Source organism: Haemaphysalis longicornis, unplaced genomic scaffold (assembly GCF_048455015.1).
Source record: "Haemaphysalis longicornis isolate Haplotype H1 unplaced genomic scaffold, Haemaphysalis longicornis Haplotype H1 scaffold_2, whole genome shotgun sequence".
NCBI classification, from domain to species: Eukaryota; Metazoa; Arthropoda; class Arachnida; order Ixodida; family Ixodidae; genus Haemaphysalis; species Haemaphysalis longicornis.
Genome location: NW_027526295.1, coordinates 15,008,930 through 15,033,400, shown reverse-complemented (window position 1 = coordinate 15,033,400; position 24,471 = coordinate 15,008,930). Strand labels below are relative to the sequence as shown.

General features: G+C 51.1%; 1 protein-coding gene across 6 annotated transcripts in view; it reads right to left on the bottom strand.

The window, feature by feature from the left end:
• Positions 1 to 24,471, bottom strand: part of LOC144168766 (DNA-dependent protein kinase catalytic subunit-like) — a 477,503-nt gene that overhangs the window by 140,822 nt on the left and 312,210 nt on the right. For all 6 annotated transcript variants that reach the window (XM_077697734.1, XM_077697729.1, XM_077697730.1 and 3 more), the window contains exons 61-65: positions 17,811 to 17,911; positions 17,250 to 17,381; positions 15,540 to 15,719; positions 11,007 to 11,094; positions 9,341 to 9,464 (exon numbers count right to left, since the gene is read on the bottom strand). In XM_077697734.1, coding sequence (XP_077553860.1) covers positions 9,341 to 9,464; positions 11,007 to 11,094; positions 15,540 to 15,719; positions 17,250 to 17,381; positions 17,811 to 17,911 — 625 coding nt within the window. The remainder of the gene's footprint in view (positions 1 to 9,340; positions 9,465 to 11,006; positions 11,095 to 15,539; positions 15,720 to 17,249; positions 17,382 to 17,810; positions 17,912 to 24,471) is intronic.

The following is a 24,471-nucleotide window of genomic DNA, read 5'->3' as shown; positions in this document are numbered from 1 at the left end:
AAGCACGTTTCAGGAACCCACCTTCCGGCGCCTAATACCTTCCAGCACAAAGGCTTGAGGCCAGTAACCACTTCAAACTGCTGTCCCTGCAGATCTTCTCTGTGGTGGCGAGACTTCGTGACGTGAAGGCTAATGGCTGCTCTTCGTGACGCGAAGGCCAGAAACCCCAGTCATATGATGCTTTAGCGCAGTTGTGCTGCTGAGCACGAGGTCGCACGTTCGATTCCCGGCTGGGGTGGCCACTTTTCTGATGGAGGCGAAAAGCAAAAACGCCCGTGTGTGGGAGATTTCGGCACACGTTAAAGAGCCCCAAGTGGTGAAAATTCATCCGGAGCCCTCCACTATGGTGTGCCTCATTGCCTGTGTTGCGTCGGCACGTTAAACCCTACAATGAATCAATCAATCAGTCAGTCAATCAATCAATCAATCTTTCGCATGGTGTTTTGAAAGTCGTATGACCGAGGTTCCACTGTATTATTGCTGTCGTTGCACCCTCTCGTGGACGTACATGGAAGTAGCTCCACCAAGTGGTGACAGTTATTTCAAGGTGCTGCCTCTAGGTCTCTTCCTCAGTTCTTTCAGGGTCTCCATTGAGTTGGCGAAAACAATGACGCTGTTGCCTTGTACAGAAAGTGGCCCTGCCCTTGCACATTCCGTCGACTTTACTGGTGCATATAGATTTTGGCCTCTATGATTGTCTATGCCACAAAACAGCTGCCCTGAGAGTTTCGTCGTGGTGAACCCTAGCAGTTTGCGCTACTTCCGTGACTCACAGGCTGCTGGGCATGTGAGTGGCTGCAAGACTTTTCTAAAGTGGTGGCCCTCTGCCACCCAGTCCAGCACACAGCAAAACGACCTCCGCCATCCTCGCCTGTGCCGCCCTGGAAGGGAAGGGAAACACCAGCATGGCGGCCAACCCACTGCTGCCCCGGTGCCCCTGACAGGACCCGCAGTCGTCCACTTGAATGGATCTGTCGGTGCGACCTTTTGGGGGAACGCTGCTGTAGTGTGTGCTCATATAGACAGATGGCACCATGGCGACCATTGGTGTGTGTGCTACCGATCGAGAGAGGGCACCACTTCCACGGTTGCCCATGTGTATATATTCAAAGGTGAATAAAGCCTTGGGGTCAGTTGCCCGTTACCGGCGTGCTGTGCGTTCGTGGTTAGCCGGGCGCGTGCTGTGGAAGTACGCCCCGCAACATGGTGTCAGAAGTGGGATCGCAACGCCACTGATCCGTCGCTCTTCGCCGCCGCCGCCGCCGCTCATTCCTCGCTCGGGGCTGCGCTACGCCCACCGCCGCCGTTCGACTTCGACAGTCCAAGTACCTGGCCGGCGTGGCTGCTGCAGTTCGAGGACTGCAGCTATGCAACGGGACTTCATACAGCGGAGTGTGAAGTGCAAACGCGGTCCATGCTTTACTGCATGGGGCCGCAAGCAAGAACGGTTCTTGCGTCGACAACGCTGGCAGAAGCCGACACGAAGGACTTGTCGGCTGTCAAAAAGGCCTTCACGGACCTTTTCGTCCACCCCGTCAACGAGTTGTACGAGTCGGCTCGCTTCCACCGGCGGATACAGCAACCGGGTGAGACCGCCGATGCTTTTTTCACTGCGCTTCATACCATGGTAAAGCGCTGTAACTACGCATCGCCTGCTGTTGAAGATAGGCTCGTTCGGGATCGCTTCGTAGTTGGGTTGCTTGACCGCAAGCTATCAGACCAGCTATGCCGAAGCCCAAAATTAACGTTGCAAGATGCCTTGACTCAGGTGCGTCAGCATGAAGACGCAGATAACGAACGTAAAATTCGGAACTCGGAAGAATCTCCTTTGCTGGCCATCGACGCTACGCGAGTGCACAAAAGGAAGCTAGCGTCAAGCGATAGGCCGGCCCGCCTTTGATCGTTCTGCGGGCGCGCATCGCTACCGCCAACGGAGTGCCCCGCCCGTCGTGCCGTCTGCAACTTTTGCGGCAAGAGTGGCCACTTCGAGGTGGTCTGCATGAAGAAAAAAAAAGTGGGCGGGAAGCAAAAACGGAAGCCTTCGGCTAATTCGGTGGAGCTTCATGCTGTCGCGAAGGGGCGTCGCCCGAACGCGAAGTTCATTGAAGTGCCCGTAGACGGACGCGCATTGTCTTTCAAAGTGGATTCTGGCGCCGAGGTCTCAGTTGTTCCGAGTGCATTTCCTGGCATTCCGACCAAGCTTCAGAATCCCGAGGGTGAATTGAAGGGGCCAGGAAATAACGTCCTACCAGTTCTAAGCACGTACGATGCTACTTTGACGTGGCATGGCAAGTCGGTCAAGCAGCAGCTGTATGTCTTGGCAGTTGATACGGTTCCTCTGCTTGGCTTTCCGGCCATTCAAGCCCTTGGCGTCTGCAAGTTTTTGGACCATGTTTCTGAGGCTCCAGAGCCCTGCGGTCAGCTATGCCTCAACCCAACCCTTTTTCAAGGACTTGGAACTCTTCCCGAGGCATACACAATCCGCCTCATACCAGATGCGACTCCATTCTCGTTAAACGTACCCAGAAGCCTGCCACTGCCGCTTCGGCATCCGATCAAGGCGGAGTTGGACAGGCTGGAACGGGACGGGGTGATTCGTCGCGTTGACACACCAACACCCTGGTGCGCAGGAATGGTCGCAGTCCGCAAGACTTCGAGTGGTTAGAGGCTTTGTGTGGATCTAACCCGCCTCAACAAGGATATTCTGCGGGAACGCCACATGTTACCCACAGTTGAGCAATGCCTCGGTCTGCTGGGGGAGGCCACAGTTTTCTCCAAGTTGGACGCCACGTAGAGCTTCCACCAGGTCAAGCTGTCGCCCGAATCACAGGAATTCACCACGTTAATAACCCCGTTCGGTCGGTATTGTTTCCTCAGACTTCCCTTTGGGATCGCGACAGCTCTGGAGTACTTCCAGCGACAGATGCCCAGGACCCTGGAAGGCCAAGAGGGGGTGGTGAACATGATCGACGATATTCTCGTCTTTGGCAAGACACGCGCGGAGCATGACCGTTGCCTGCAAGAAGTTCTCACCAGGCTAACGAACGCAGGGGTCCCGCTCGACCGTGACAAGTGCACCTTCGCAGCCAGCAGCGTCAAGTTCCTTGGTGTCATTGTTGGTACAGATGGCATCTCTCCTGATCCAGACAAGGTGGCAGCCATAAAAGACATGCCAGCACCGCAAGACGTCTCAGGTGTTCGTCGCCTCCTGGGCCTTGTCAACCACATTGGACGATTTCTGCCTCATGTATCAGAAATTACAGCACCGATACGAGCATTGCTGAGGAAGGAGTCTGAGTGGACTTGGGGTCACGCTCAACAGTCTGCCTTCGCCAAGCTTACGGAAATGCTCAGCTCTGACATATGTATGGCTCGGCACAACACAGCATACAAGACGACAGTATCAGCGGATGCCAGCTCCTTCAGTCTTGGTGCCATCCTGCTGCAGGAGCAACCTTCCGGGGAGCGTCGATCAGTCGCCTTTGCATCGCGGTCGCTCACGCCAACGGAAAGTCGTTACAGTCAGACCGAGAAGGAGGCTTTGGCCGCATGCTGGGCTGTGCTTCGTTTTGAAGATTATGTCCGTAGTCTGAACTTTTTCATTGAAACAGATCACCAGCCACTCTTAGCGCTCATGGGGACCATGGATGTCGACTTGCTGCCTCCTCGTATTCAACGGTTCCGGCTGAAGCTGATGCAGTTTACGTACCACGTCCTCTACGTACCTGGCAAGCTTCTAGCCACAGCGGACACACTCTCACATGCACCACTGAATGTTCCTCCGCCACAGCTCGCTGATCATGTGGAGCTTTGTTGGAGAGCTTCTTCGCTCCTTCCCAGACTTCATCTCAAAGACGAGCTGCGCCATGCCCAAGCCACCGATGGTGAGTGCAATCTCCTGCTTGAGTACTGCACCAAGGGCTGGCCACGGCAGTCGAAGCTGCCACTTCACGTCAAGAAGTACTGGGAGTATCAGGGAGACTTCAGTGTCTGTGAGGGGCTACTTTTGAAAGTGTCCGCATTGTGGTGCCGTCAGCTCTTCAGCGTTCTATACTTGATCTCATTCATGACGGGCACCAGGGTATCAACCGACGCAAAGCCATAGCCCGGGAGTCTGTCTGGTGGCCGGGAGTCAACAGCCAAATCGAGACACGGGTGTCTAACTGTGCCAAATGTGCTGAAACCCGCGTTCAACGTGCAGAGCCAATGATGCCTTCCCAAACTCCAAGTCTTCCCTGGGAGGAGGTTGGAGTAGACCTATTCCACCTGAAAGGTCAAGATTATGTTTCGCTGGTCGACTACAGGTCGCGACTTCCTGAAGTCATCAGTCTGCGCTCGACCACAGCACTGGCTGTCATTGCAGCCGTCAAGAGTGTGTTTGCATGACATGGCATCCCACGGGTAGTCCGCAGCGACAACGGGCCACAGTTCTCATCCAAAGACTTTTCTACATTCGCGCAGGCTTACGGCTTCGAGCATGTCACCAGCAGCCCCCAGTTCCCGCAGTCCAACGGTGAAGTGGAGAGGATGGTGCGGACCATCAAGGACCTGCTGCTCAAGTCGGATGATCCTTACTTGGCACTGCTCGCTTACAGGGACACTCCAGGCGTTAATGGGGTAAGCCCTGCACAACTTCTCATGGGCAGACGTCTGCCAACAAGAGTTCCCAAGACGTCGCAGCAGCTCGAGCCACAGTGGCCTTCATCTCGGTCCTTCAACCTGGTCGATCAAGCCAATCGAAGGAAGCAAGCCCAGGACTTCAACCGAAGGCATGCGGCTAACCCTCAACGCCCTCTCAGGTCTGGTGAGCAAGTCTGGGTTCGAGACATAAATAGCCCTGCGTTGGTTCTGGGGCCAGCGCAACGTCCCCGTTCTTGCGTCGTGGAGACCCCGAAGGGAGTTATCCAACGTAATCGGCTACACCTCGTCCCAGTGTCCAGCACCCCAGTGCCGAAGGGTCCGGTCGAGCTTGCCTCCGAAGAACAACGCGAGAGTGAGCCATCTGTCACAGACACTAATGCAGGAGGGTCATAGTTAGTTCGTCCGACGCAGTCTTCTGCGACTTCATCCCAGTCCCAGTCTCAAAGTTCGCCTATTCATGTGTCCAGGTATGGGAGAGTGATGCGGAGGCCCAGAAAACTAGACTTGTGATTGTGTGGTGAAGTGTAGTGAAGTGTTGTGCAGGCAGTTGGGTTCATCACTAAACAAAGGGGGATGTAGTGTGTGCTCATATAGACAGATGGCACCACGTCGACCATTGGTGTGTGTGCTACCGATCGAGAGAGGGCACCACTTCCATGGTTGCCCATGTGTATATATTCAACGCAGTGTCTAGAGTTACGTCCAACGGAACTTTAAGCCAGTTTCTAGGGTTACGTCCGGCGGAAAACTAGAGTATGTCCGACGGACGTTTAGGCAAATGTTTTGAGTTACGTCCGGCATAACGTAAAGCACAAAAAAAAATAAAAAAAAAAATACAGCTAACGGCAGCTACCAAGACGCTCTAAATGTGTAATCTATACGCAACATTAAAAGAGAGTTATAACAGATCGGAAACAGATCGGAAACGGATTACGGAGATTACAACTAGCGACTGCGTGAACATGAAGCAGGCATTTTACCTCTACTGCATCTCAACAGATGGTGCCAGCAGGTCAAGCTGGGCTCTCAATACATACGGCTGGCTGCTCCTAGTTTTTCGTTGTATTTGAGAGTCCCTCGCACTGACACCGCCTGTCCCTCACTCGCCGATTTGTAGACGGGCCCCATGTTGCTGTTAATACTAGTTATGTAGCCAGATCGCCTTTATTTAAGGGGGGACGTGGCTTTCAAAATCAACTTTTTTATTTCTGAGTGGATTTTGATGAAAATTGGCACAGCAACTGGAAATGCTTCTGTGATAACACCATAAAAATTTCAAGATAATATTTTGATAACTTTTTTATTTATTAAATTTTCTTTCTGTTCCGCTTGTACCGAGCTTGAGCGACTTATAAAACGCGATAGAAAACTTGTTCGAAGTGCTTTGCATTCCCAAATGAATGGGCGAGGTCGTGACAGTTTTAGAATTTTTTTTTTACAAAACAATATTTTTTAGTTTTCATTTTTTTAGAGGTTAATGTGCAACAGGCATGTCGACTGTGAACGACTATTTGAATAAAAAAGTCACAAAAAACAAATCTGGAAAACCAATAGTGTCACGACCTGAACTGTTCATCAAGGAATGTAATGCAAGAAACGGAATCAAAATAGACCCAGTGGTCACGAAGAAATCCCTGGTACAAGCGACATAGGTGGCAAAAAAAACTGTTTTGAGAAAACGGCTTCCGAAGTTGCAACATAGGTTTCACTTATCAAAAGTCGCCACGGTTGCAGCCTTTCATGTCCTTTTGAACATGGGGCTTCTGGAAGGCCTTGCCTTGAAATTGGAGTGCCTTTTACAGCCTTTCTCTTTCCAGAAAACATCATTTTCAGCTCCTCCGTGAAGAGTACATACCCCCTTTGCAAACCAAACGGAGGGGAAGATGGGTTTCAATGGGCTTTCAATGCAAAGTAGGTTAGCGGGTTGGCTGTATCGCAGTGGACAACCTCCTTTTGCAGTGTTGTCACCATGGCAACAAGTTAAGCATTTTTTTTACTTAAATTTGAACATTTTTGGCTTTTTTTATGCTTTATCTTACCTGGCACAGCAACTTAGTACTCATACGTGCAGGTGTTCATTGCCAAAAGTTTGCATACCACAAGGATGAAAATGAGCTACTTTGAAGCTTGGTAGAGTATTCTGCATAACTCCCAACTTCAATGCAAGAGCCTATTTTTTTACTACTTTTGACATTCAAGGCATCCAATATTTCTCGCAGCACAGCCAGTATGCCCTAAGCAATGGTATCAATAATTTCCCTAAAAAAATCACTGTTAAATGCTGCCACAGTAACGTACATTTTTAACGCAGAGAGCATATTTTTATTCCTATATTACTAACTCAAACCTGTTTGCATGAAAATTACAAGTGCACAGGAATAAAAAACGTAGCGCAAGAAAGGCGATATGACTCGCGCGCATCGCAGCGCACGCTTACCGCGACATATCGTACTTTGATTATCCCTGATATGGCTTGTCAGGTCACTTTTAATATTAAATCTAACGTCGCAGGCATTAATTACAACTACTGGCATTCAATCGTAACCGGTTGCCAAGTCATGTGATGCTCCAATGCGCGTCGGCTATGCCGTGCGCGCCGCAGCGTTTGACGCGTCGACCGTTTCTTTCTCAAGGCTAGCGGGCCCACAGTCAAAACACAGCAATAACTAAGCGTGTAAACATCGCAAATCCGACTAAAAGTTCACTTCACAAACCGCTATCGCAAGCGCGCACACCGCGTCACCCTCCAAGGTCTGGCGACGGTAGAGTCACGCGCACCACGAAGCGTTCGATGACCTCCGCCTTTCGAGCCACACAACTTCCCGTAATCTGGCTTGTTATCTCTGGCATTCCCATCGCGATAACGTGCGTGTTGAATACCACAGATTGTACAGAAACTCGGCCGAGCGAAGCGGCGAAAATGAACTCCATCCGCTCGCTACGCAGCTCAGGCGGCCGCCATCTTGCGTTGCGCCCGCGACATCCAATCAGGAGACGGGAGGACCAATAGCGCTTCAGCATCTATTTCTAGTTTCGTTTGTGCGTCGTTTCTTTTCTGCCGTTTGTGCGTTTGTGAATGAACGAAGATACAAGAGACGAGCGGAACCGGAAAGACGATCGCTCGGCCGATCTAACCATATCAAAATGGCCGCGCCCGGTGGCACCGTTGCGGAGATAGAGCGCTCCGAAAATTGCCGTTTTTTCGCCCTTTTGCGCTGATAGTTTGTCACCGCGCCTGACAAAAGTATTTTTTTATGCCACTTTGCGACGCTTTTCAGCGTAAAAACTTTGCAGGCGCACAGAATAGGAAACATAGAAGCCGAATATGTGGGTTTCAAAAAAACGATGATTTGGTCATTTTTCCGAAGTTGAAAGCCGCGTCCCCCCTTAACCTAAAAGAAGCTATCGTACATGCGTTGCTCGATGACACATGCCACGGCAGTTGGTTCGGGACCGTGTTTCGCTTGCTGCTTGAGCTGTCAGAATCGCACGGATTTCACTTGTTGCAACCTAATTTTTCTTAAACGATCTCATAATTATAATCCGTTCGACTAGGCGCGAGCCAAGTGTACGTCTGTCAAACTCTTCCAAAGCGGCCGTCCGCTTTGGAACAAGGACACGGTGCGTCTCGGTACCATCTGGCCAAGTCGCTCCGGTTTACGGCAGGATTCTGCTCATGCGGGGTGGCGTCCAGACGGTAGACGTTACCGCACTGGAACCGCTTTTCCGATCTGTTATAACTCTCTTTTAATGTTGCGTATAGATTACACATTTAGAGCGTCACGGTAGCTGCCGTTAGCTGTAATTTTTTTGTGCTTTACGTTATGCCGGACGTAACTCAAAACATTGGCCTAAACGTCCGTCGGACATATAACTCTAGTTTTCGGCCGGACGTAACCCTAGAAACTGGCTATAAGTTCCGTCGGACGTAACTCTAGTTTTCAATTTTGGGTTCCGTCGGACGTAACTCTAGACACCGCGTTAAAGTTCCGTCGGACGTAACTCTAGTTTTCAATTTTGGGTTCCGTCGGACGTAACTCTAGACACTGCGTATATTCAAAGGTGAATAAAGCCTTGGGGTCAGTTGCGCACTGACTACAAACTGAGGACATGATGAATACATTCAATGTGGCGATCAAGTTCATTTGAGTGCAATCCACTGTGCTCGTGGTTTAGATTTGGGTAGTTTTCCCCTGTACCACGGTTTAGTTTTGCAATCTGCTCTGCACACACACAAATGTGAAGGGGCAGCAGGCCAGAGTGCCTAAAAAAGTTGTCACAACAAAGTAACTGTCAAGCAGGGCACAGGCCAAAGGTTTCTAGATGAAGCGAGCCACCACACAACAATGGCACGGGGGCACATGGGCAAAACCAAGTGAAACAGAGTAAACGGCTCTGAACAGAACACATCGTTCTCGAATCACGGTTCCTGCGAATTACATGAGTGGGTAAAAAGTGGGAAAAAAAAGAAAAAAGAAAAGAAAACAAACAACAAGAAAAAAAAAACAAGAACGAAAAAACTCCAATTTGGGATAGCAAGTGCCAGCGAGGCATTTGGGATAGAAAGGTACAGTTTTTGCAGTCAATTCTGGCCACATAGTGCAGCTATCAAGCACAAAGGCTTTAGTACATTGCGCTTCCATCAGAAGCACTGCAGCGGTTGTTGCAGGGAATCAGTTCAGCCAAGGTATGCACTCACTCTGCCAGGTGGACCCACGTGTGGCTGGGGACGTCTCCGTCCACCTTTGATCGCTTGGCTGGAGGTGCCTTGGCTGACGATGAGGCAGCCTCAGCGCGCTCCATTTCCTCCAGCAGCAGGATCCCTGCAATGGTGCCCTCCAAAGGTGTTCATTCGGTTCAGGAACAGAAACAGCTGAACACGCCTGTGCGGCTACATTGCCATCCAGGAATGCATCCACCATATACCGTATTTGCACGACTCTGCCGTGCCTTGCGTGCTTGAAAGGTAGCATTCCAATCTGGGTGTGTGCTGCTACCGGGCTCCTAAGACAAAGTTTAATGCAAAGCGGCCAGCAACTCCTCCTGCCAGCCAATCGGTCCACCCCCACATGCTTCATCCACACCTTGGTCAGTCAGGTGTGGTGTGCCGCTGCTGTGAGCACCTCGGGTGAGTTATTATGGCTCCGAGGAAGGAGGTGCGCTGTCCTTCAAGTGTTGAGGATTGCAAGCGTGGCTTTCAGCCCATGTGCAGCGCGTGCGCACGCCTCGCGACTTACATCCTGTCGCCGGCAGGTGAGCGCTGCCCCTGCCCTTCACCCTCGAGCCTTCCTTCTCTCCCCGAACCCTTTTGGGAAGGAGCCTTGGGCCCGTGACCCGAGGCCAGGGTCAGGCCCACTCGGCCAACCTGGCTCACAGCCCACTGGCCGCCTCGGCCGTCCCGGCACTTGTGCAGCCGCTCGCTGAGGTGCATGTTCATGCAGTCCCTATGCGGTTGTTCGTACCCCTCGCCTAGCTTCGTTCGTTGTGGCCCCTGGAAGCCTGCCGTCGCTTTGGCAGTGCGTCTAACCCGTGCTGCGCCCCACACGACGCCGTGAGCTGTGGGCGGATTTCGGGGGATGCCTCCCGTAGCTGGCCAGCCGGGGTTTCAGCACTGTGCCGACACTGGCATCCTGCGGGTGGGGCCTCAACCCCACAAAGTGCAAGGTTGATTGATTCATCGTAGGGTTTAACGCGCCGACGCAACGCGGGCAATGAGGCGCGCCGTAGTGGAGGGCTCCGGACTAATTTAGACCACGTGGGGATCTTTAACGTGCGCCGAAATCTCGTACACACGGGCGTTTTTGCTTTTCGCCTCCATCAGAAAAGCGGCCGCCGCGGCTGGGAATTGAGCCCGCGACCTCGTGCTAAGCAGCGCAATGCCTTAGCCACTGACAAAGTGCAAGGTCACTGCAGTGGTCCACATTTGGTGTCCCAGAGATGTACACGCGCGATAACATGCGTGTGCAAGACAGGATGACCGTAAACAAGGGAGAGCCACTTCTCTTTCAGGGCTTCAAAGAAAGGCATCGCCAGCCCCAAACTTTCAAGAACTTGAAGACTCCCTGGCTGAATTCACATGGGACCAACAGCGTTGCACGCCCCAAGTTATGAAGGGACTTCGAATAGCCAAGGCTTAGGGCCAGCAGGAGCTGGACAACCACGTCTATGCAGCACAAGGGATATCCACTGACCCTGCTGAGTGTGTCAAACAAAATGCCTCCTGCCAGGTACACCGTTTCCTGTCTTCTTTTACACTCGTGTGGAAGAACCGGCATCAAATTATTCTTCCTGAGCAAACTTAGCCAGGCATCCCGATGGGGGCACGTTACACTTGTGCAAACAGTGAGGGGTGCCGAAGGGCTCACCGAGGCTTTGGTGGCCGCTGGAGATGGACGCCCGGGAGATGGCCGACACTGGAAGCCGCACGTCGGTGGCGCTCTGAAACGCCACCTCCTGCAGGGAGAGGGACAGAGCTTGGCTGCTGTGGCCCACAGGGGCAAGGGTCGGGAACGTCAACGCGGCAACCTTAACGGTGCTGGGCTGAGCAGGAGGAGAGGGACACCTTCCTGCCAGTTCTCGGCGACGGATGCAGCGCACATGGCCTGGGCCTGACCAGCATCCCGCAGGGCAGACACTCAAATGGGCAGCTGACAAGCCACACCTGACAGCGCTTTGAGCACTGGATACAGCACACATTCATTTACAAAAAAGTACACAGTAGCTGACCGTTTTTTCTAACTCCGAAAATTTGGACTTGCCCGAGGAACCGACAGTTGTCCCATCAGAGCAATGACTCGCGGATTTTTCGGAGTCTTTTATGTGGACATAATTCTCATTCCCCTCCAGGCCTGGAAAATCAGTCGGCTACTATATACATATAAGAATAGGATTCGGGGAAACTGAGGTGCTGCAGATTTTAGAACAAGAAAAACGACTCCTGTTACGTCCCGCGGGTGCGAGGCATTTTCCGCACACTCTCGCATAATGGGCCCACATTGTTTTTTATCGAGAAAAACCGATTCAAAGTTCGGGGTGCAGTTATCGGTTGCGGCAAAATCCCGAGGGAGCCCCCTGGGGTACGGGGAAGGGAAGAGAGTGTGAAGAGACCGTGCAGACCGCTCATAACATATGCCTTGCGTTTTGAGGCTAGGGTGGGTTGCTCGCGAACTGAGAGCTTTGCGGGGAAGTATTCACACAATGATGGGGTATGCGTGGTCTGCAGAAAAGAAACAGAAACCATGCGGCACATAGTGTTAGAATGCGAGGGTATCCATCCAAATCTACAAGAAGGAAATATTCGGTTTCCAGAAGTCCTAGGATTCAAGGGTGGCACAGAGGAAGTAAACTTCGAGGCTGTCGAGGCAACGAAAAGAAGATTAGAATGCTGGTGGACTAAAAGCAGAGTGGGGAATATTTCCTAGGACAGTTACCACCTGTAACCGGAAAAAAAAAGTATGTTGTGCCTAATCACTTTTTTGTGCCTGCCCTAAGCAGAGCCAGTACTAAACCAAGAGTATTTATATAAACGACTTGCCTAGTAACATTCACTCTCAAATCTATTTATTTCCTGACGACTGCGCCATCTCCCATAAAATTACTAGTGACTCGGATATTACAAACCTTCAGACCAACCTAAACACTTGTGACATCTTGGTGTCAAACATGGCAAGTGGAGCTAAACATGAAGAAATGCAAAGTTATGCGAATAAGCCGGAAAGGTGATGTGCCTCCAACATAAGCGATTCCCCATTAGATCCTGTAACATCGTACCGTTACCTTGGTGTTTACACCGCCAACAACCTCTCCTGGAATACTCACACCGAACACATCACAGCAAAAGTGAACCACACACCAGGGCACCTGCGCAGAAATTTCCCCCTTGCTCCTGCGGCTCCTGCGCACGACCTCCACTTGAATATGCGTCCTCAGTGTGGGATGCTGGAGCGAGTTCAGAACCGGGCATCCCGTTTCATTCTTGGCAATTATCATCGCACATCCAGTGTAACGCAGATGAAGTTTCACTGGGGCCTTCCCGCACTAGCCACCCGGAGGAAAAACGCCCGTTGCTGCCTCTTTCACAAAATCCACTATCATAATCTTGCTTTGCATGCTACCTGGATAAGGCCTCCAAATTACATCTCATCGCGCCAAAACCATCTCCAGAAAGTTGATGTTCCTCATCCAAATACCGTCACGCATTCAACCTCATTCTTGCCCAAAACTTGCAGTGAGCGGAATCGTGTTCCCCATTCCATCCCCAGCATAGTCAATCTGACTCTCTTTAAAAATGCCTCGAGTAATTTACTCACGGCGTAGTGTTGTACTTTCGTTTAACTTTTTCAACTCCGGTTCCCGCTATGTTACCTTTGCTGTGTCACATATAGCATGCGGAAATTCAGCATGGTGCAATGTGGTTCATGTGCCCTTCTGTGCTGCTGTTTTTTGTTTGTTTTGTAGGAGCATGTTCAAACTTACCTGCAAATTGGAATTGCCGAAATGATTCTGTTCTTTTTTTCCTAGTTTACACGATAACGCTATAGATTGTTGGATATACCGCTTCTTGTTCTTGTGTGGGCATGCGCCGTTGAAATAAGGGCCTCTTTTTCGCCTTGGTACATTCTTTCTTTTTTTTTCTTTTTACCCGCTGTTCGGTGGAAAGTCTAGCCACTGGTTTGTTTTCTCGTTATTTGGAAGTGTTTACGTTGCTTCTATTTCACTGCCAAGGCTTTTTTTTGTTTTGTTTATGTTTTAACTGTGCACTAAGTTGTATCCCAGCAAACATAGCCCATACAAACTTGATCTTCTTCACTAATGTTCTTTTTGAAGACCAGTAAGCGCCAAGGAGGAGGCTGCATTTATGACTTGCTGGCACAGAACCTAATCCAGAACCTAATCCATCTAGCCGCGGCCAGCATGCCAGCACTTCTGTCCTGATTGAGAAGTCCTGTGGCTACCGCCAGCTGAATGCACGCACTAAGGTGCCAGTCTCCCCCATGCCAAAAACTGATTCGTTGCTTGCACAGCTTGTTGGAGTCAGGTGGTTTTTGACCTTTTGTAGGGCTTTTTTCAGATCCCCGTAAGAGAGCAGGATATTCCCAAGACAGCATTAATTAATTGTGATCACGGAACTCTTGAGTTCATGAGGATGCCTTTCGGAGTTGCTGGCGGCCCTGCCACATTCCAGACCCTAATGGACCGAGTGCTAGAAGTACACTACACCACCAGTACACTACGCCATTCCTTGATGATGTCCTGGTATATTCGGAAACTCTGGAAGACCCTGTCAAGCATGTCCAGGAGGTTTTGAGGCAGATAAGCTCAGCACAGCTCACCATGAACCCAGAAAAGGTGCACGTGCGCTGCCATTAATCCCTGAAGTCTCTCGGTCATGAAATCTCCTTAGGACAATGTAGGCCGGACAAGGGAAAAAGTACTTGCAATACGGGAATATCCCCAACCAACCACAGTCAAACAGCTGCAGGCCTGCTTGGGACTGGCCAGTTATTACAGAGGGTTTTCCGTCACTGCCCGGCCACTCACAGAACTACTCAAGAAAAAGCAACGCTGGTGTTGGGACCCGCAGCAAGGTGAAGCCGTTAGGGCAGTCCCTGGCCCAGGATGTTGTTGTGAGCCTGCCAGACCTCAACAGACCATTTGTGGTGGAGACAGATGCCAGCGGAGGATAATGCCCAGCTGCGACCAATCTGCTTCATTAGCAGGGACCTCACTGAGGCAGAGAAGCACCATACAGTCCAGGAATGGGAGTGTCTGACTGTGGTGTGGCTGGCGGTTGTTATGGAATTTGAGGTCCACTGCGATCACTCCTCACTATCTTGGATGTTCACCACAGACCAGACATCACCCCGTGTCTGGCATTGGGTCTTACGTTTGCAGGGGTTCAACTGCACAATTAAGCACAGGCGGGGTCTAACAAATGTGCCAGCCGACGCTCTGAGCAGAGCTCATTTCTAAGTCCGCCCGAAACACTGTTCCCTGTGGCTGTTCCGGAGCCCAGCCCACAAATCAGCTTTGAGGCAGCTGCTGCAGTATCTGCACAGGACGACACGACTGTCTTGAACGACCCAAGGCTGCTGGCGCAAGAACAAGACCAAGACGCCATGTTGTGCAGGCTGCGAACTGTTGTGACGGGAGGGAAGCTGGTGCCCGGTGGCAGCGACGGACCTTTAATCAGGGACCTGGCGGTGACGACAGAGCTGGAGGACACTGGGTTGCTTGTACAGCATCGAGGGAATAGGAAGGTATCTTGCATTCCACACCATCTCTGCAAGGTGATCCTACGACTGTTGCACGAGCACCCAACTGGCGGCCACTTTGGCTTCTTCAAGACCTTCAAACGCATCTCCCGGCATTTCGTGTGGCTGAGTATCAAAGTATGTGCGATGCTGCCAGGTCCGTCAACGCACCAAAGCGCACCGGCAGAAACCGGAAGGGCTAGTGGGCCACTGCTCCCCTGGAGCAGCTCAGTGTTGACACTGGCGGGCCCTTACCAATGACACTTCAACGCCACAAGTACCTGCTCGTGGTGATCGATCATCGGGATCGAGAGAAGAGGGGAGTGGAGTGTGGGGAGAGCCTGGGAGCAGCGGGTGGGGTAAAGGAGTCGGTCTGTCTGGGTTGGCTGACTCCGAGTGACTGACAGTTGCAAACATGACAGGCTCCATCCCTCCGACTCGGTGCACAGCATAGTTTGGCAGTGCTCAACAGATGGTCCTCAGGCACCCCCATCTCCATCAGCTGGAACGAGCAGGTGACTCCCGCACATACACTACCCTCACGGCAGCAATGGTCGGTGTGATCAGCACGCTAGGGGTGCCAAAGTTTGGGGAGCGATTCAACTGCCAGCTGGGCTAGCAGCCAAACAGTGCCTTCTTGCCCACCTGGACGAAGGCCACGAGGGGCGGGAAGCAGCGCACGCTCCCCTCCAGCATGGCCGCCAGGGCCCCCTGCAGCCCCCCGCGCAGCCGCTCGGAGCTCGCACCCTCCGGGTCCCGCTGGGAGTCCCGCAGCACGGACGCCACCACCGCCGACAGCAGGGTCTGCGCCACCTGCTGGTCTTGCTGGTGGAAACACAACACAACAACGGCCACTGTTCTCACTGCTGCTGGCAAGGGAATTTCACAAGGGTGTGCAAATGGTGGTCCTTGCTCGCAAGGCAAGCACAAAGCAGACAATGCTTTTGTTCGGATAGCTGCAAAGCAAAGCAAACATTTAGTGATAAGAAAAGTGAAATGCACAATTTATCACGCATGCCTCAGTAACCACGGCTGGTAGAAAAACCAAGGGCTGACTTAGAGAAGTTTGCAAAATTTCCCTGTGGCATAAAACGACCACGAAGAGGCCAACGTGCAGCCTATAGCTCTGTTGACGGCATGGCCATTCATACAGGGGCAGCTCTCAACTTGCAGCGTTCCAGTTCTGCAGACATTACGACAAGCTGCAATTCACGCATTTCTCCTAACAAAACCGTCAACAGCAGTTTCATGAGCATACATGCCAGCAACAGGAAGAAAACTCGCTGTGCAGGGCAGTGCCAGTCACGAAAAATGGGCCCCCCTTTCAGCCCCCCCAGGCACCCTCCCCGCTTCCCCGCTCTGCTCACGAGAGCCACTGTGAAAACACTTGAACTACCACACAGCACTCGCAAATACAGGCTCTGTGGGGACACGGCACTGAACGCACGCAGTCCGCCATATATGTACTAGCTTCGCCAGCATGCAGGCTCAGCCCTTCTTCCTGCGAAGAAAGCGTCACCATGGTTTCTGGCAGCACGACACTTGACAGGGTCATGCTGTTTTCTATCCTTACACTGAAACATTGCCGGCTTTAAACCAAGGTCCACTTTGAGCCACACTTGCTGAGAAAACCGGCGACTACGGTTACTGTTATGACGGCACGTAGCCGGGCTTTCTCATGTCGACAGTGTTGACAAGGGCTGCTTAATTGGGCAGGCTGGAGCTGGCCCACTGCCTCCTGGTGTCCCTCGTTCCTAGCCACCCGCCACAGGTGCCGCCAGCAGAGAATGCCGGGAGGATACACCATGCTGGCAAACCCCCTTCGCAGCACGATACTAGTTACGACTCGTTGCAAAGAATAAATGGTGCCCGTGTCATTTTCAACAGGGCACAATGCTGTGCACGCATGTTTATTGAAACAACTGCCCCTTTGCGTTTTGAAGCTCCAAAATACTTGAAAAAACTGCTTGAGATTTTCTAATACAGTGCAGACCATTCATAACGTAACTGCTTATAGTGCAGGACCGGATACAATGTGGCTTTTTCTGACCACCGGTAGGCCTCCCACAGGACTCAATGCATAAGCGTACCACTTACAATGCGGTTGCCTGAAGCACAATACCGTTTACAGTGCGGTTTTTTGGATGGTCCCCTGACTGACCGGTGCACCGCCGCACTCCGCTGCAGCATGTTCCCCCTCCAGTGGGCTGGACTAGCAGTGCCTGTTTTGGCCACATCTGGCTGCTGCGGGGCAGCTAAACGCTATCCCGTAGCATTGCGAGGCCCCTCAACCATCAGGCCAGCAGAGCCCGTGCTGCTGCGCTGCCGCCCACCAGAGGGACAGCCCTCCCTCACCTGAGCCAGGGCCTGCAGGGGCGCTATCAGTGCAGCGTGCGTGATTTCAATGTCGGGGAAGTCGCCCATGCGGTAGCTCCGGTAGAGTGTCACCTCCGCTTCTCGCCGGACGTGCCGCTCCGCTTCCAGTTTCTGCCAAGGAACGCACGGGGTGAGCATCGCAGGGAGAGAGCCGACCGGCCCCAGCATCCGCCCCTTCGTACACAACAGGCCCCAAGGAACGGTGGCATCACCATGCAGCCTAACAACAGAGTGAAGGAAGGGTCTGCCATGAGCACTTGGAATGGAGGCTCCCTCTGCGCCCTCTGTGTGGCAGACAAACATCTACAAGCAAGTTCTCTCTCTTGCCACTCGCAGTTCAGTGACGAGCCCCTCCTCTCCCGGTGCTGCCCTGCACAGCTGGCAACCAGGGCCTCGCTATTGCTGGAGTGCATTGTTGCAGCTCAATGGCCCACTCCCAAATTGACGTCAGTGAGGCCGTGCCGTCAAAAGCCAGCCTCCAAAGCACACTCCCGGGAGTGAAGCTGCGCAGCCAGCCAAGAGGCGAGGGTGGGGGCCCACCTTGCGGGCTTCCTGCAGGCGCACCTCCCTGCGCATGTGCAGCTGGCGCACCTGGTCTTCGTCACGCAGGAACCTCCTGCGCAGCAGCTGCAGCTTCTGGGCTGGGGGGGGCAAGAGGGCAAGAGGGCAGAGAGGCTCAGCCAAGACGGCCCTCAAAAGTCCTCTCTGACGCTGCTCAAGCACTCTGCAACCACCCACTGTACCAAAAATGGAGCCTGCAATTTCTCATGCAAGGTACACAAGACATGTGCCTCAGATAACACGTCTGGGAAACACTCTTCTATGGCAAAAAACAAGCACACACGAACAACAGGAGCTGCAGGCAATTTCGAAGCTTGCAAAACACACTCTGCTGTGCCTCCTCCCCGCAGAACTGCGTGCGAGAGGTTTGGCAATTTTTGCAGCTTTCGGCGAAGTGCCGTTAGTACATGCCAAGTGCGAGGAATCTTCCCACGGCTTTCTTGTGTTTCCGCCTTAAGGGGGGAGGTGGGTCTTTAGAGAATTTTTTTTATTATTAGTGCCAGCTAGATGGAAATTGGCAGTCTTAAGCAGTTTTTTACACTGATTTCAAATATGTAACTGGTTTTAACATAGCTTCATTTGTTCAAGAAATTTATTTATTGAGGCATTTCTTACGGGGGTTTAGAGCAATTTCGCTTTAGCAAACTCAATGATGATTTATACGGACATAATGCCAAAGGTCTACTCTATGGGGCTATGCTATTTTTATTCATTTCGAAGACTTTAGCAAAGCATGAAAGAGGTGAACATTTTCATTTTCACGACAATGTGGCCCACAAACTTGAGCTGCTCATACCCAGAGGAGTCCTTTTCAGGCTTCAATGTTAATCTTGATTTTCGGATTGCCTCGCATACAGAGTCCAACCTTACAGGGTACCTGTAAAAGCTCCGGGGGAATAAGAGAACGTCGTCGAGTTAGACGAGGCAGGTGTGCCACTTCCGGCCGGCTAGCACAGTGTGCATAACTCGTTGGAATGCTGCCTGTGCTGTGCACAGCCCAAACGGCATCACTTTAACTCTTTCGGGACCGCTCCATAGGAAATCGATCACATATGATCGATGGTTTTACGAGTCTGCAGAATACAAATTTTCACTCGATGGAACACCTAGCGACATCTAGGAGATAGTTTGAAAACTATAGTTTTCTCTTTTGTGAAGTTTCTTTTTTTATCGCCAGGCGGCAACGCATCAGATATTTTATTCTGACGGGCAGTGGTTTCGAATGTAAACAAACATGGCGTCATAGTCGCGCGAGCGCGATAAGAAATCCGCTTCATCTCGTCTCGCATATCTTCGCCTTCTACTGTGGATTTTAACGATGAGAGTGGCAGTGAAGAGTCGGAATGCGGCTTTAGAGATCGGATTTCAGCTCGAGTGAGGATTCAGGTGTCGATCAGCCTGGAACATCAAATCGCGCTCAAAGGTGGGTGTTGGTTTCAGTTTCAATTGTCTCTGGAGTAGGTATGTGCGCTTGAAATATGCTCTGGCTGGTTTATATTTGTTCGCTAGGGTGTTAACTACCTATGGAGGTGATCTCCTGCCACCATCTCAGAAAGGGATCAAGTTTTCGCCGAGACGAAAGCCCGGCGTGTACCTGGGCGACGACGTAGCCATGGCCCTAGTGCCAAAGAGATCACGCACAAAACAAAAAACCAGTTACACCTAGCCGCATCAAACTTTCGCGATGAAGAAACAAAGCATTGTGGTAGATTTTGTATATCCTGAAATAATTTTATTCTTTTTTAATATTTTTATATTTACGCTTTTTTATATCTTTTCCTGTAGTTTTTTTACAAAGTTCTTACTTTAAGATTTCTTCATGGTTCTATCGTCAGTGTTGAAGTAAAACTTCGTATTGTATGTCAAAGAACATATAATTAGCTGCATTTTGATATATGCTAAGGTAGGATGGTGCCTTTGCTTTATGTAATAAAAAATTTGTAGCGAGACCTCACTTTTTCATCACTTTTTCGGGCGGTCCCGAAAGAGTTAAACTCGCACGGTCCGTCAGACATTCTAAAGGTAGTCTTCTCCCGGTCTCTCTCGTCCACTTCACTTTGCCAGTACCCGGTTTTCAAGTCCATCGATGAGAAGTACTTGGCGTGGCAAGGGTGGTTGAGGGTGTTGTCGATTCGTGTGAGAGGGCGCAAGTCCTTTTTCGTCATTGCGTTCAGCAGTCCGTAGTCAACACCGAACCTTAACGAGCACAATGCGAGCAGCCCAGGAACTTTTTGAGGGTGGTACGATGTCGTCGCTCAGCATGTCGTCAACTTGCGTCCGCACTACATCTGGGTTGGGTAGGGGCGTCGGGATGTGGTTGTGCCCTGAATCTTGGTCGTTGATGCAGTGCTGCAAAGCTTTTGTTTTTGCGCTGTAGAACAGCTGCTGCTTTTAGTTCCCACTACGTAGGCTGGGGGACCTTCCACATGCAAAGTCGGGGTTGCTGCGGCAGCTGAGCGATCCGTATGGATAGGGCGACGGCAAACGGTTGAAGCGCGGCGGGTGGCGACTGGTCTAAGCTAGGCATTCGTCGATCTCGTTCGGGTGTTGTCCCGGAAACGGACGGGGAAATCTCGAAGTTCGAGTCGCTTGTACAGGCGCCGTCGGCAGATGTGGCCAGCCTTGCTGCGGTGGCAGTGCAGTGGACGATGGTTGGGGGTTCGCCACACATCAGTCCTCCTGGGGCTGGAGGGTTGCACGACACAGGGTCGCGTGGGCGACAGTGGGCGGCAGTAGGATGGCCATAGCTTGTGGCTCGAGGGGTGGTTCCGGTGACGTCCCCAGTTGCTGAACTTCTTTGCAGATCCCGTCACTTCGGAAAGCACCACGAGGTTGCAGCATCGTTGGAAAAAGTTTCTGCAGCTCCTCCCTGACCACTGCTCGAATGGTTTCGTGCAATGTATCGGAGCTAATAGCCCTGGCACTGATAGCGTCTGTGACTAGCGCATATACAGTCATGTCTCATTACTACAAAGGCCTCCATTCCCCAGAAAAATTGCCGATAATGTGAGTCCTCCGTAATAAGGAATCAAGGTAAACGTGGGTTTGTGCCTTTGATCCTACTGCAGAGTTCAGAAAGCTGAGTGGAAAGCTCAATCCGTTTACACGTAACACCAGCCATTGCCTCCGCCGAACTGACCACAGATGCGTACAGCCTTGCCTTTTATGTGGAACGAATATTGGCACGAACTATTCCCCAGCCTCAGCATTTGCTCTTTGTAGCATATGCTCCACCAGGCAATCTTGTTTGATGGGGAAAGGGTGTCCCCCTGTTGTCTCGATCTAATTTGATGGTACTGGAAGGAAGAGCGTTGCGAGATAAATTCATGCTTAGGCTTTGCATGCTTCAGCCTGGTACACGCTGGGGCCTCTGGAGATTGCCAGCCAGTTTTTCTATTTTTTGCTTGGTGGGGCCGTGTCCATAGTAACCAGGCACAAATGCCTGTATTTACCTGTTTCGTCCCTAAAATAGCCGTCCATAGTCCGGACTGCAAGTCTATATTAACAGGGCCGAATTGCATACCGAAAGACCAGTTGGCAAAAATTTCGTCCATATTGTGAGTTGTTCACATTAATAAGGTCTATATTAACGAGACGAGGCTATACTGGGCCTCATTTGAATTTCAAGCGTCTTCTCCTTTGTGGCTGCCTCAGACGTGAATTCACCTACCGTCTTGGGGGGGGGTTACGGACAGGGGAAGCGAAAAGCTCTTGCTTTACGCCTCGCATTAGAAACCAGAGTTTCTTTTCTCCGCTCATATCCGGGCCTGGTCGGCAAAACAGTCTCTTCATCTCCTCAACAAAGATCCCGACCCGTTCGTTGGGGTGCTGTGTGTGCATTTCCAGCAAAAGTGTGGCTCGTTCCTTTCACATGATGGTGGTGAAAGTTTCTGAGGAACTCCCTTCTGAACAGGGTCCAGTCGGCCAGGGAGCTCTGGAACTTCCCGGCATGAGTTCTTCTGCTGGGGAGTTTCTTCATCGTCCAGCCTGCTGTTGACACCTGCTCCAGCCATGGCTGTTCCGGGTGTCCACTGGGAGATTCCCGCCTCCCGGGGCTGCTGCAGAACGACGAGGGGAGTGGCTTCGTTGACCATGGTTCCGGTTGCGGCGTCTTCCTTCTTCAATTCCTTCAGTAATAGTCCGAGCTCGGGCTGGAGGCCTTGCTGCCGCTGGCTGGCACGAACTGGGATTGTGTGGCCAACTGAAGAAGGTTTTGGGTGCATGTACCCTGCGTGTCACGCAGCCAAGGACGATGCAGGTTTTCTTCAAGGAAGAAACCTTTAACGGAGTACACTTGCGCTCTACAAAAACTTGAAAGAAAATACAAGCGGCGTAGAAGCAGTCAACGAACTGATGTGTGCAGACTGGCATCAGCGAATCGACTACCACGGCGTCTGCCCTGCGAGTATTTATCTTTCGGCGTGATTGTTTCTCAAACCGTCGAATTACCTTGAGAACACTGAAGATCAAAGAAGATTACTGTGGGCTAGTGAAGTCACCCTCCCTATCAAGTGCAACAGCCCGTACGGCATTCAAAAGAAAGGAAAAGATACATGCACTTGACTTGAAACACTCAGCTGGGCGCCGGCAGACGGCAAAAACAAAACATAGAAACACACAAACCGAATGCATGGTTCGCGGTAATATAGTTTGAAAATACTACTATTCAAAGATGTTTGGGTAGTGCAACTGCATTTGAAGCTCAATCTAAAATCCTGTTATTCGCTTAAATGTGCCAAAATTGCTAACATTCACACACAATAAGGCACTGTTGACACGTGGCACACTGGGAAAGCTGGCAGGCCAACTGTGTTGTGCTTATTATCATGAGCTTACGCCAAGGGGGGGTCTCAACTCTCTCTATACATTTATGTTTTCTTACTTGAACTGAAATAAACAGTCACTAAACTTCAGCTTATGTGTCTTTTCTGAAGTTGCTTAGATGACAAGTTTGGCAGAACAGACACAATGGTCCCGAATAAGATTGAAGTTGCCTCCATATAAATACCGTCTACGCCCGTTACTTAATCCGGGAAAAAATGCCCACTGTATCTAAACGGGGGGTGGGGGCTTTGGGAAGTGGGGGGAGGGCATAGTGGGAACTTCGACCCGAATTGCCTGCACATGCTGCAGACAATTTGTTCTTTTTTACACGCCTGCAGCACCTCTGCACAGCGTTCCCAGAGGGGGGGGGGGAATATCGCCCAATGCTGCTTTCGAAGCTTAGCCCCGCCACTTGGAAAAGGCCCAGCACATGTGATCGAGCACATAGAGGCGCGTGCTAAGCTGATCAAATAAAGCAACAATGTAACTAGGAACAATAAAACACCATCTATAAAAATTAGCCAGGCTCTTCTCAAACTCTAGCAGTGGGCCAGGTTTATCCGAAACCATTTGTAAGCTGCTTCCGCATTTTTTATCTTAGTGTGGCCACAAAAACCGCTGCTATGCAATGATCTGATGAAGGACACCTGTGCAATTGAAAGTTAGACCAGTTGGACTCCGCACGACCAGCGGCAGATTGCACACAATGGATGGTAACCGTCCCCCTGCTTGAAGCATTTCTTATCTTCTTCATCAAACGGAATGGGAAGGATGCATGCATGGGAATAATAAATGCCAAACTTCAAGGAACCTCAAGTTCTTTATTAGATAAAAAAAAACACTGTGCCGAGGGCAGACTCGACCTCCGGGTGCGCCACTTTGCGTATTCGAAAGTGCTGCGCTTCGATTTTACCGGAGTTGTTTTATTCGGCAGCGGCCTTGTTCTGGACAGTTGAGCGCATCACCTGCTTAGACAGACTTGTACAGTGTGTTCCGACAGTAATTAGAACACTTAAAATTTTTTCCTGAGCGAACCGCCGCTCTGTTCGCGCTCAAACTTCACACAAAGTTCGCATTTTGTGGTCTATTTTGTTTGACACCGGGAACAACGATGGTACTTACCTGTTTATCCCGAAAGTAAATAAAAACGATTTTCGCCTATGGGAAAATGGCGACGATTTGGACATGCGAGCCCGAAAACCGGGTTTTCTGATCGTCTGTTAGCTCATTTTTAGGTGCATTTTCTGATCGTCTGCTGCACCACTTGGCTCCGTACGTGAATCCCAAACATGCGTTTCACTCTGCAGGTGGTTCCGTCATTCCAACATCAACTTGCGCTGACTCGCACGTCTAAATCAGCTGCCATTTTCCCATAGGTGAAAATAGTTTTTATTTATTTTCAGAATACACAGGTAAGTACCATCGTTGCTCCTAGTATCAAACAAAATAGACCACAAATTGCGACCTTCGTAGCAAGTTTGACCGCAAACAGAACGGCGGTTCACTCAGGAAAAATTTTTAAAGTGTTCCAATTATCGTCGCAACACCCTGTATTTCTGGCAATGCCTGCCTGTTTTTGGCATGTTCGACAACGATAGTTATCATTAGTTTATGTGACAGTAAAACCGGCTACCTTCGCGCGCGCCCCCCCGCCCCCCATTCACCCACCCACCCACCCACATACCCACGCACGCACGCGCGCGCGCACACACACACACAAACCCACACACACACACACACACACAAAGGAAAGCCACCGGCAGTGGTTGGCTTGGCCTCACCAACGACCCGTTCTACTCTGACAATGCTCCCAGAC